The sequence below is a fragment of the Cavia porcellus genome, unplaced genomic scaffold, assembly GCF_034190915.1.
Source record: "Cavia porcellus strain 051 isolate PalLab524CR breed Dunkin Hartley unplaced genomic scaffold, mCavPor4.1 scaffold_4, whole genome shotgun sequence".
Taxonomy (NCBI): domain Eukaryota; kingdom Metazoa; phylum Chordata; class Mammalia; order Rodentia; family Caviidae; genus Cavia; species Cavia porcellus.
This window is the reverse complement of record NW_026947487.1, coordinates 94225009-94238229: the sequence shown is the minus strand read 5'-3', so window position 1 is coordinate 94238229 and position 13221 is coordinate 94225009. Positions and strand designations below refer to the sequence as shown.

At 34.6% G+C, this 13221-nt stretch overlaps 1 protein-coding gene across 2 annotated transcripts in view; it reads right to left on the bottom strand.

Moving 5' to 3' along the window:
- The window catches only part of LOC100730743 (cadherin-11-like), a 150139-nt gene that overhangs the window by 14131 nt on the left and 122787 nt on the right, over nucleotides 1-13221 (bottom strand). For both annotated transcript variants that reach the window (XM_063247442.1, XM_023565996.2), the window contains 3 exons: nucleotides 5736-5872; nucleotides 4768-4901; nucleotides 4400-4517 (listed from right to left, as the gene is read on the bottom strand). In XM_063247442.1, the coding sequence (XP_063103512.1) occupies nucleotides 4400-4517; nucleotides 4768-4901; nucleotides 5736-5872 (389 nt within the window). The remainder of the gene's footprint in view (nucleotides 1-4399; nucleotides 4518-4767; nucleotides 4902-5735; nucleotides 5873-13221) is intronic.

Sequence of the window (13221 nt, the reverse complement as noted above, 5' to 3'; positions counted from 1 at the left end):
AAGATTTAAAAAGAAAAAAAGAGCACAATTGATATGCTGAGCAAGGAAAGACAATAGTATCAGATAAAATGTTCAATTCAAACTACAAAAGCCAAAAAATATAACTAAAATCTTCATTCACAGTAGCACCCAAAATCTAAAACTAACCATAAACTTAGTAAGAAATACATAAAACAAAAATGAAGATAGCAACACAGCACAACAAAAGAGAACTGACTCAAGAGAAAGAAAGGACAGGCTTCTGAATAGAGAGAGTATTTTAAAAATTTTAGATCTTAAATTAATCTATATACTACTTTACAGATAGTATTATAAATTAGTATAATATTTAATATGGAATTTTAATCTACTGATTCTATTCAAGGAATTTATCTTGCAAAATAATTAGATATGTATCTGGTAAAGATGTTTGGAAACAGTGTACAGTACCTGTACACAAAAGTGAGATGATACCATACAGCAAAAGTTAGGAAGATAATTAGAAAGAATTCACATGAATACATTGATGTAGAAAAATGTGTATCACACACTCAGTAGGAAAAGATTGGACCTAAACTTGATAATTACATCTTTTTTAGAAAAAAAAGAAAAAGGAAAAAGAACTTAATAGTATACAAAATATCAGTGATTACTTCTGGGTAATATATTTTGAATTATTTTATTATTTTAAATCTTATTTCTGCTTGTTTGTGCTTTCCAATTTTACTACAATTGATATGTATTAATCACACATTAGAAAAATTTATAAAAGTCATGCAAATATATTTTGCTGCACTTATGTGGCTGTCATTAAAAAGGAAACTGAAGTAACTTGTTTTTTTCTGTTTACACCTTCCTTGGAACCTTAGACTAGTCAAATGAATTACAGACTTTTCCTTTCAGATGATTGCTATTGTCTGTGAGGTAAACAAAGACCTTTTGAAAAGTAAAAAGCAAGAACAAAAACATGAACTTTATGTTCATTTCATAACATGTAACACACACCAGGAAGTAACCTCCAAACACCCAAATTTAGTTTTTTAACTTATTGGTACTATGACCTTAAAAAAGTCACTAACCATTCTGATATGCCATCTTTTTGCTTTATTTGAAATACGAATAAAAATATACAATATATTCAGTTTATAAGAATGTCTTGAAAACCAGGTGAAACAAAGGGTCTTCAAATTTTTTTTGTTTTTGTTTTTAAGTCAGTAAGGAGCTAGAAAGACAAGAGACATTAACCTTAGACTTTTGGTTTTTGTTTTTTCTTCCCTCTTGTACTTTTCTTGTCTATTACACATTTCTTGTGTTTTTAGATCTGTCATAAGCCTTATATTTTCAAAGTAAATGCATCTTAAATCCTAGGAGGACGAGCTGCCCAAACAACATCATTCCTGTTATTAATAGCCCAAGATAGACTTAAGCATTGAAGACTCATTCAGTGGTCCCTTTCTGACTACCCACAGAGTTGGCTTTGAGGCTCCAGCTGTAGCATGGCACAAGATAAAATGAAATGAAAGGCGTACATGTATCAAGATGCTTTTCCCTTTTGCATTTCTAAAGATGCCAAATGCTTATGCCCAATTTAGGCAAACACAATAGTAATTGTTTACATGGTATAAAGGTAAACACTCAAGAAGAAAGTAACTTGATGCTTTTACTCAGCATGATATAAACCATTATCTCATGTTTTCTATGGAAAACAGTCTCAGCCTAGAAATTTGGTAGCTCAGTAGGCTATTAATAGCATGTGGAATGTGATTACTCCTTTTGGATTACTTCAATATGTAATTACATTTAGGAGCTAGCAGAAAGAAACTCTATTAAATGATAATTATAGGACTGTATTTGCTTTAAGATTTTGTAATAGCTCTAAACATGGGAGTTTTCATTAACTGTTTGCCATAGTTACTAAAGTATTTTTTCTTAAAAAGTAGCAATTCTCTGCTAAACTGGTAGCTCAATAGTACAGTTAGTCTCCTACAGAAAAAGTGGAGGAAATGGACAGGGTAGACAGTTAGCTTTTCCTAAGTGATATAATCTCCATGAAAATGCAGATGACATTCGAGAAGTACTACGACAAACACCCCCTACACAATAGGGCTTAATGTAATGTTTATAAAGATATCAGTAACCCAACATGATACACATATAAAAAGGCCAGGGAAGTTGGTGGACAACTGGGCACAGAGAGTAAAGCATGAAACAGCTGGCTGTTTGCAAAAAGCATCTCATGATAATCAGGAACTAGATGTCAAGGGTAAGTTGGGTCAACATCAACCCACACAGAAAAACTGGATCACAGATATTTCAGAAAACGGCCTGGGCAGCACAGCGAGACACTGTCTCAGTTAATTACTTAAAATAAGGGTCCATAGAAAGCAACACAGAGAGCATGTGAGATCTACAGAATTTTCTGGATAACTAAGCAATCCTCCTCATTGATCAAGGTGCACTCACTATGAAACATGTTCTAAGAAGCATTTCATCATCATAAAACTGACACAAACTGATGCTGGAAAAACAGAGCAAATTGCCAATCTCAGGTAGAGCTGAAAACTAATTTGAGGTGATAGAATATTCTAAGAGTGGCGGCAGAAACTTTTATGAACCCAAGTGCACAGGTACCTTAGAAAGCTTTATGAAAACTCTATTCATGTTACCTACTTCAGTTCAGATCATTACACATTCATTAAATGCTGAACACATGTCGGAGTTTTTCAATTTTGGGAAAACCTATCATTACAAAAGAAAATTCCTCTATTACATCTGAGTAACCCCCAAAGTGTTTGCAGGAGTGCTGTGTGTTCCCACTTAGCTTAGTGCTTGGCAGAATCATCATTTTAAAGGGCCTGCATCACCTGTTCACATGAACCAATTCAACAAGGAAAAGAAAACTCCTAGCTTGTGTGTGAAACTAAAGAATGATAAATAACATTTCTGTCTCAAAATGAAGGAAATAATTTATGAGGCACACCATGAGTTGTTCTCCAAGGCTGCTTTTAAAACACGTGTCTCTGCACGTACAACTTCCTTCTCACCTTGGTGCTTAAGAGCAAGTTCACTGTGGAAAGCAATGCACCTGGAGAGAAAAGTCTCTGTCGTGAAACTTAGGACATTTTAACTGTCTCATTTGTTATGTATTTGATTTATAAGGCCCATGATTAAAAGTTCAAATCAGTTCAAGAAATTTAAAGGAAGTGTGTCAATTCATATTCTTTCAAAATTCTAGTAGCTTAGGGTGCACTTGTCTGCTTTAATCAATGTGACAAGAAAGTTAAGGGAATGGCCTTGCAATAAATAAGTACCTGGGCTTAAAACTCAGCTCTAGATTCTATTTTATTGAATAATTTTGGGAAAGTTAAAAAATAGTTCTGTGCATCACTTTCTCATCTGTAAAATGGAACTACCAATAATGCCTACCTCTAGTGTGAAGAGAATTAAGTGAACAGAGGTGTGAAGGTCTTGACATGGTGCTTGGAGCAAAACTATCTGCATAATGGTGTTGATGACAGTGACACCAGATACCAGAGAAAGCGTAATATTTGTTTTGTTAAAGATCTTGCTCAATCACCCAGAAAGCAACCTTGGGCAGTTGGAACGAAAGAAAACTTCCATGTTCACAGCTGCCACCTTTCACTCGTATGCTACACAATGCCACTGGCTCCCTTCTTTCACAGATCTGTATCGTCCAGGTTTATATGCACAGTGTTCATTAAGAAGTAACACAGAGAAAACCAGCCTGGCTGAGTTGAAAAGTTTATTTTTTCTCCCAGGCCTTGCCACCAACTTTCCACAGGGTCTGTAACATCTGTGCACAACAATATCATCTTCTACTATTAATAACTTACAAATCTAGAACTCACTTGAATGACACAATGATATGCAACAATCATGTCACATTTGACTATATTTCCAGTTAACAAACTGCTGTATCCCATCTCTTCACCTTTAAGTAGCAAGCTCTATATCCAACTACACTACATTATAACTGTGCTTTGGCGAGGAAGTCCTGTGCTTGAAAGATTATATTGCCTTGCAAAGTTGAACTAATTTCTTTTAATGCTTTACTTGATATCAATATTCATAAAGCCATGCTTCTCCCCAAGGGTATATCAACCTCTTAAAAAATGGAGTTGTTTGCATATTGAACCTGTAAGCTTCCCTATTTGGCATTCCCACTGCTTCATGAATATCAAAACCAATGAAAAAGGAACATAAAATTAGACTCACTTGTTCATATGCATCAAATGAGCCCATGTGTCAAAATAGAGGTGGCGTTATTATTTCTTGTTTGTGCTTCAACAGGAAAGCATTATGAAGATTAGTGACAATATTTGCGCTGTGTAATATAAAAGCCATTTGTTTTCTACTTCTACTTCTCCGAATGAGAATGAATAGAAACCTGAGTACAAACCTCTGTTGTCTCTGACTGTGAAATTTGGATTGTGAATGATTTCAGGGGGTAGGCTGAAGATAAATCTTGGTCCATTGGCAGTGTCATCCTTGTCTTCTGCGCTAATTGTAACAATTGGCTGAAAGAGAAAGGTTGTCTGCAAATAAATCATGATGACATTGGCATATCATTTATTCAAAAATACCTGGATAGTTAAATGCCAGGTTTTAATTAGAGAATATAGCTTCAGAGCAAAACCAGGTCTAGAAAATCTCCTTGGTCAACAGAAAGATACTTCCCCCTCCTCAAAATACTTCCTCCCCTCCTCAAAAACAAATTCCAGTCATCAATTTCTCACTTTTAACCAGAGAAAGAGAGAGCAGCATTACCTGGTTGGAAAGGGGTTTGATCTGATCACTCTCACAGATGAAGCCTTCATAGGGGGCAGCAAACTTGGGAGCATTATCGTTGACATCAAGCACTCTAATGGCCACTGGGACTTTGGTTTCCTGATCTCGGTTGTCTGAGAAGAGAGAATGCAGACAGTAAACAAATACCGGGTAAAAACTACACATTTCTCCCTATTCACTCTTGGGAAAGAGTAAGCTTTAACCTACTCTTTCAGGCAGTTCAGGGAAACGCATTGTTGGCACAAAGTCCATCTAGGAGCTAAAGTATGTTCAATTTAGTGGAAGAAAGATGACATGAATAAACATAAACTAGAACAGTAAGAACTAAATCACTCATCCACTTCTGCTCACAACGATGGTGAACTTGCTTTTTGAACACTAATAATAGAACCTGGACATTCTGGAACCTACTCTATCACAGTGGTTCTCAAAATAGGACCTTTACAGGAGCATCAAAACTATCTGGGAATGAGATGGATGTACAAAGTATTGGGACAGATGCCAGATCTACTGAATCAGAGACACCAGCATGGAGTCCAGAAACACTGATTACGATAAGCTATGTATGAGATAAATGGAGGGCTTAGTGCATGATTAGGTTTGAGAAATACTGCTCTATAAGTAAATAAAAATCTGCAGCTCTCGCCTCTATAGCTTTTGCTTTGAGTTTAAAGGGATGATCATGCATTTTAAACTGCTGAGGGCTATCAGCTATTTTGCCAAGTCTGTATCAAATTCTGCCAAAGAAAATGAAATGATCACTATTTGCCTTTGTATTGCTAAATATCTGAACATAAATTTTAAATATAAAACAAAAACAAAAACAAACAACCAAAAAGTCCTTGAGACTTTAAAGAAATCCCTCTTCAACTATTTTGTTTCCCAGAATATAGAAAAATCTGAAGGATTATTTGGTAAAGTAAAATCAAAACCCTTAGAAGACTTACGGATTTCTGCTGCAAAGACAGAGATGTTGAGCCAGGCGGTTTCTTCTCTATCCAGAGGTTTTGTGGTTTTAATAAAACCATCCTCTAGATTAATAGTGAAAAACCTGTCGAGGTCAGTGTGACGATCAATTGAATACCTAAGCCGAATGCAAATGAGGCAATTAGACCAAGATATTCAGAGCAGTTTAATATCTGAGTACTTTCTCTATGTTATGTTTAAAGCAACTTTTGCAGTGAATTGCTGGAGCACAGTTTTCTTTTTAATCAAATTTACTTTTCAACTTTATCCATGAATCTTTTATAGAAATCATTTTGCAACATAGGAATACTTTATTCAGTACAATGAAAAAAAACTGCTTAGCATATTTGATTGAGAAGTATAATAATGTGTCGCATATTTCTCCATATTTACTACAGTCACCCACATCTGAATATTTATGAAATTGCATTTGGGAAGTGAGTTTGCCTTGCTCCCAAACAACTCAGAAAGTCACAAATATACTAAAGCTTTGCCAAATTTTTGCATATGAAGTTTTAAATAGTTTTAAGGATATCTAAATTCATCATCAATGATTATTTATAAACCAGAAATTCAGTTTTCTCTCTATATGAAGAAAAACATTAGCTGTAGTTTCAGTGAGTCTCTTTAGTTTGTTAAGTTACACTGATACTCAAGTAACTTGATTCTGAATTCCAGTATCAGTACACCAATCAGCACTGGCCCTGAATTTTCAGGTCATTCTTTCTAGACTTTACTGATTACACACTATACCTAACAACACAACTGGAACACAACAATACTCTGAGGCATTAGAAAGTTTATCTTTTCCTAACAAAAGACAGAGTTTTCTAGAATATTACTGGGGTACATGTATAGCAAGGTTAAATGGGAGATGGTGAAGGAAGAATGGCTTATATGGAGGTACAGCAAGGTAAAGCCACCTCTCAGAGACTCAGAGTTGGTAACTATTGCAGCTCTAGTTTTAATTGCTGTTGAGCTCTAAAACCCTTTCCCTTTTCACTACACCCTACCATTACCCAGATGGAAAGCAAGAAAGATGGGCTGGGTTAATTTAGTAGAGTGCTGAGCTTCATAATTGACTGGCTTCCTGCTCCTAGAGATCATAACTGGGTTTTGCTCAGCCAGAATACCTATGTCTTACAAAACTCATGTAGTTTGATTATTGATGATGAAAAACTAAAGATTGTGAGAGGCAAAAAAGACCATGGGTATCAGAGGATTTACTCTTTTATATTAAAAAGGTGAGATTTACAAATGTCCTATCTCTAGTTTCCAAATGAGTCAAAGTTGAAGCTGAGATCATCCAACTCTAAACAGCATTCTTTAGAAATAGAAAGAATAGAAATAGAATAGAAGTAGAAAAGAGAGACTACCTACTAAGCAGTATAGAAAAAAGTATACTTCACAGTATACCAAACAAGAGCTCATCCATGATGACCTTTGACTTCAAAGTTTCTCATGGAATTTAATGATGAGCCTCCTTCCCCACTGGTAAAACTAAATATGGTCATACGTCTCATAAATGTCAGCAGTGACTCCAGTTCTCATCAGCAAGCACTGTGTGAGAAAAATTTAGACATACTTCCTGCCACCAGGGAACTTACAATTTAACTGCCATGACAACATATTGAAAGGAACATAGTAAGTAAAGACATTGTTTAATATCATTGAAGAGCTTGGGTTTTGCTTTTGGAAAATCCTAGACACAATTCATGACCCACCAAATATAAACTGAATGACATACCATTGGAGAAATCCACTGATATCTTTGAACTTAGGTTTTATCTTTTAAACTAGAATGTTAAGTGTTATTGCCTTGTGTTTTCTTGTGTGTATTGTCTCAGCACATTTACCTTTTAAACTGGAAGATTAATAATGCCCAGTTCTCATCTTTAAAAATTACATGAAATTGCAGATGTGCATGATACATTCTCATGCTTCACACACAAGCAGAAATACAACCAACAGGAGTTGCTGTTGTTTGCATTGTTGCTGGAACTGTTTTGAGGACAGATTCCATAAGTTCTCAAAAGTCAGAATGGGACCATCCTATAGCCACTGAGAAATTATGGAGGGCTTTTAAAAGTGGAAACAAATAAGTGACATCCAGGCATCTAGATGTTAATGAGGTAAGTTGAGGAAGATGACCTCTGCAAGAGAGAGTAAAGAAAGAAAAAATTTAGGCTATGATAAGAAAGTTGACTAAGATTTTGGAGTGACTGAGAGAATCAGTAGGACCCAATGCATATTTTGCTCTTTGAGGGAGACTGGGAAACTTGCACAGGGCTTCCAACCTGAGTGCCTGAAAGGGAGATATTAAGGGAAACAATAAGAATTCAGCAGAAAAGAGGGGCTGAAATTCAACCAAAGGTAGCCTGAAATACTATGAGAGCAAAGATTCTGTAATAGGCAGAATTTAATTAGCTGTTTGTAATTTTTAAGTCACAATAAGTGTAAGTTCAAATTATCTTTTGAATTAATGGGTAAAGCAGTAAAGGAAAAGTAATTTGGTAAAAATACATAACAGACACTAAGATAAGAATAGAATTAGAATCAGGGAGAAAAATCTTCCTAGAGGCAGAGAACATAGGGTATCAACCGAGTCTAATCATAGCATGAAAGAAAATCCTATAGGTTAGTGGTCATAAGAAGAGAAAGGTCAAAATAAGTCAAAAAGCTGAGCCTTAGGGAGTCCTCAGTGCCTGAACAATGATCAAAGACACCAGATACAGATTTTCTGAGGCATGAATAAATGAGTGCCGAGAAAGCTAAGACAAGTACTTATTTCAGGGAGATAATACTAAACAAAAATATGTCTAATGCTGCAGAAGCTGAGAAAATGAAAAGATCTGAAAAGGTCCAAATAGCCAGAAGCTTAACTAGTACTGTAAGGTCTTGCCTATGTGCCCAAGTTCACAAATCCTCTAAAGATGAAAAGAGATAGCCAGGAAATTAGATTGTGAGGATAGCAAGCCCTCTGAATAAAAATAAATAAATAAATAAATAAATAAATAAATAAATAAATAATAAAAAACTTGAATGTTCCTTTATAAACTGTCTGACAATTCTAAAATCAAAAACAAAAGTTGATGTGGTGGGAGGTTGGCTCAGGTTCAATATTGAGCATCTTGGATAATTATAGATATGGAAATTGCTTACATGCATAGAAGAGCTACCACTGAGAATGCAACCCCATCACCAAGTGCAGATGTGACTCCTTGCAGACAGTGCACGGGAAATGAAGAGCTGTTTCCTGTGCTTTTGTTTCATTGTTATTCTAAAATAACCAATGTACCTCAGTGTTTGAAATCAAAGATAACTCATCTAAAATTCATATCATGAACATTTTTAAATTTAGTTTGAAGGTGTTACAAGGATTCCCAGGCATTATTTAAGGTATCTTCCTGAGTAGAAAGAGCACGACAGACAAACTTTCTGGGTAAATCTCACTATTCATGGCCAAGGGATAAAAGTAAAAAGCTCAGAAATGTCACAGGCAAACTTTCATAAAATCTAGCCTCTAACACTTGCTGTTTGATTTTAGGAAATCATATCATCCATAAAATCCTGGAATTCTCATCTATCGGTTCATGCATCAGTCATGGACTTAAAAGATGTCCAAGAATATTAACTGAAATAATTGATGAAACATGGTCTGGTAGTGAGAAGATATTTTGAAAATGGTAACTCTATAAGAATGTTGTTCAAAAATCCGACACACTGCTATAAACTGCTTCAGCTATCATATTCTCGGATATAAATGGATAAACTTCACTGTCTACGGTAAATGTTTTCGTGTTAACATCCCTTTCCTTTTTTATTGCTTCATTATAGGTAGGTAGATGGATAGAGAGTCCACCAAAAACATGCATACACATTTCCAAAAACAACAACAACAAAATAAAACTAATATGATGTTTATTTAACAGATGCTGTCCTCATATGAGAGACCCTGGAGGATGACATGTATCGCAGAATACCCACTACCCCACCGGCCCTTAGAGAAGAAATTGAAAATGCATGTGTAGAAATCACAGAGACCAAGATTAGCCAAGCAGCTGTTTGCTATATTAATAACGGCCATCACTGTGAGGGCCCTCTGTAAATGTAGAGGCCAAAGCTAGCTTGTATTATTCTCATGATGTCTCAATAAATTTTAAAATGCAGTCATACAAGTTTTTTTTTTTTTTTCTGGTGTGTATACTTGTGTCTGTCTATCTCTCTCTCTCTCTTTCATTTTCTCTGTCTCTGTTTCTTCTTCTTCTCTTTCTCTCTCTCTCTCTCTCTCTCTCTCTATATATATATATATATATATATATATGTTTTTGAGCACAGTGATGTTTCAATAAATATATACATTATATAATATCAAAGAATAGTTATTATCATATACTTCACCTTGAATATTTATCAATACTTGGTTGTAAAAGTATTCAAAACCTTTTCTTCTAGTAGTGTAAAATAGACAGTACCTTATTTATTTATTTATTTATTTATTTATTTATTTATTGGATTCAAGGATTGAACTCATAACCTTGTGTTTGCCAGGAAAGCACTTATACCACTGAGCTAAATCCCCAGCCCTAGACAGTACCTTATTATTAACAACTGTCATAATCACTGCACTGTGCCATAGACCACTAGCACTTGATCCTCCTAATTTTAACATAATTCCCATTAGATATGCACACCCCATATTCCCTTTCTCTCAATTCTTCCCAGACTCTGGTAACTAGTACTATATTTTCAATTTTTATGCTATCAACTCTTTAAAAGATACTAGTTATTTAATATCTGTTCTTTTGCTAGCTTATTTCTTTCTGTGTTGATCCACATTGTTTGCAATTGAAAACTGATGTGATTTCATGCTTTGTTATGGCTGAAAACATTTCATTGTGTCTATATATCACACTTATTTATCTATTCATAGATATTTATGTTGATTCCATATCTTGGCTATCATGAATAGTACTTTAAGAAACGTGGGACCAGAGATTTCTTATCTACTTGCTGATTTCATTTCCTTTGCATATATAACTGACAGTAGGATTTTAGAATCATATTTTTTTTTATTTTGATTCTCCACAATGGATATACTGATATACATTCCCACCAAAAATTCATCAGGGTTTCCCTTAGTCCACATCTTTTCTAGCATTTGTATTTTGTTGTTTTTGTTTTAGGGGAAGGGGCTTGTTAATAACAGCCAATGTAACTGGAAGGAGGTAAAATTTCACTGAGGTTTTGCATTGCATTTCCCATGATAGTTAATGATAGCAAACATTTTTTCACAAAACTGTTAGCCATTTGCCCATCTTCACTGGAGAAATGTCTATTCAAATTTTTATTCCCATCTTCACCAGAGAAATGTCTACTCAAATTTTTATAAGTATCTCCCTTGTAAAATACACTTGGCATCTTGATATATGCTCACTGAGGGTTTCTGAATGCATTTCTAAATGAGCTCATCACTTATGTATCTTTCACAGAAAAAATGTGAATTTGAGTTTCAAAGTCAAATTTAGTGTCATTTCAATTATTCATTCCTTAAATATTTATCAGACATCCCCTCTGGATTGTATTATATTTACCAGAAGGATACAGTCATGAAATATAACAGATGTCAGAAAACATGTTGAAGACTAGTATATAGATTACAGTGTGCAGAACGTAATGGCTCAGTACTCAAACTACTCAATTCTGCCCTCTAGCATGAAAGATGAAAGCAGTTACAGAAAACATACACAGAATTAGTGTGACTATCTTCCTAAAACCTGTATAAACAAAAATAGGTGTTGAGACAAAGTGGGAGGACTTATAGCTCCTGCCTTCAAAATGTACTATAATGCTATGGTAATATTTGCAATGGCAAATGCATAATGTCAATGAAATAAAAGAGAGTCCAGAGATAAATACATAGGTCTATGGTCAGTTTTCAAGAAGTGCATCAAGACAATTCAATTGAGAAAGAACTTTCAACAAATGGCATGGATAAATTGAATATTCACATAGAAAACAATAAATCTGAGACTTTCACTCATAACATTTTCAAACATTAATTTTAAATGGTTCAAAGACTTAAATATTTGAGATAAAACTATCCATTTTCACAAAGGAAAATATGGTATAAATATCCATGACTTTATAGTAGGAAATATTGTGACACATAATTTCAGGGGCAACAAAAAGGGAAAAAATGGACTTCATCAAAATTGAAACTTCTGTGCCTCAAAAGATATAGTCAAGAAAATAAAGAGATAACTGAGAATGAAAGAAAACATTTGCAAGTCATATATCTGATAAAGCTTTAGCCATTGAAAAAGATATGAGCAGAAATTTTCCCTAAAAAGATATATCAATGGCCAATAAAAACACCTGGAAAGATGCTCAATATCTGTTGTTAATAGAGAACATACAAGTCAAAGTCACAGGGGAATACAATTTTGTACCCACAAGGACAGTTAAAGTAAAAAAAATCACAAGCAATAACAGGTGTTGATGAGTATGTGGGGAAATTAGAAGCCTCACAGATTGCTGATATGAGTGTAAAATGGTGCAATCATTGTGAAAAGCTTTTAGTGAGTCCTCAGATAGTTAATCTGAGTTCCTGTATGAGCCAGCAATTCCATTTCTCAGAGGTGAAATTCAAAAAAGAAAAAAAATACTTTTATATAAAAAGCATATATATATATATATATATATATATATATATATACACAAAAATTGTACATAAATCTTCATAGCAACATCAGCTCTAGTATCCAAAAGTGGAAAAAAACAATATTCATATAACTGAGCATGGATTAATAAAACACCATTTATCCCCACAATGGAATATGATTTAGTAGTAAAAAATAATGAATTACACATACATTGTATAACACAATTAAACTCAATGGATACTAAATGGAAAAATGCAACTATATAAGACCACATATCATATTATTCCAATTATATGAAATGTCCAAAATAGAAGAATGTACAGAATAAACTAGAGGTTACTGAGACTATTTGTTTCTGTTTTGGAGTGATGAAAATGCTCAGGAAGTAAGCAACTATGACGTTGATCCACCTTGTAAAATACACTAAAAGCCAAAGAATCACGCACCTTACAAGGGAACACATTGTGCTTTATGATATGCAAATTTTCAGGGATGGAACAGAAAGACAAAGAATAGGGAAGAGAGAAGGAAAGAAAGAAGAAGAAAAGAAAGAGAGAGAGAAGGAAGGAAGGAAAGTAAGTAAGACGTGGGTAGATCTGGTGCGCAGTCTGCAGATTTCTCACTCCTTAATTAGAAAGACTCATCCCGGTTCTCTGACTGTGTGTGCCTTTGAGGACAACACACAGTGTAAGATCTCACTATGATGTAATGTGGAAAGTGATGGGAGATGACACCGAATGGGAAGGACATGTGATTCGTTTATAGGAGACCCTGGAAGAATTTGCAGAAGATGGTGTTCCAA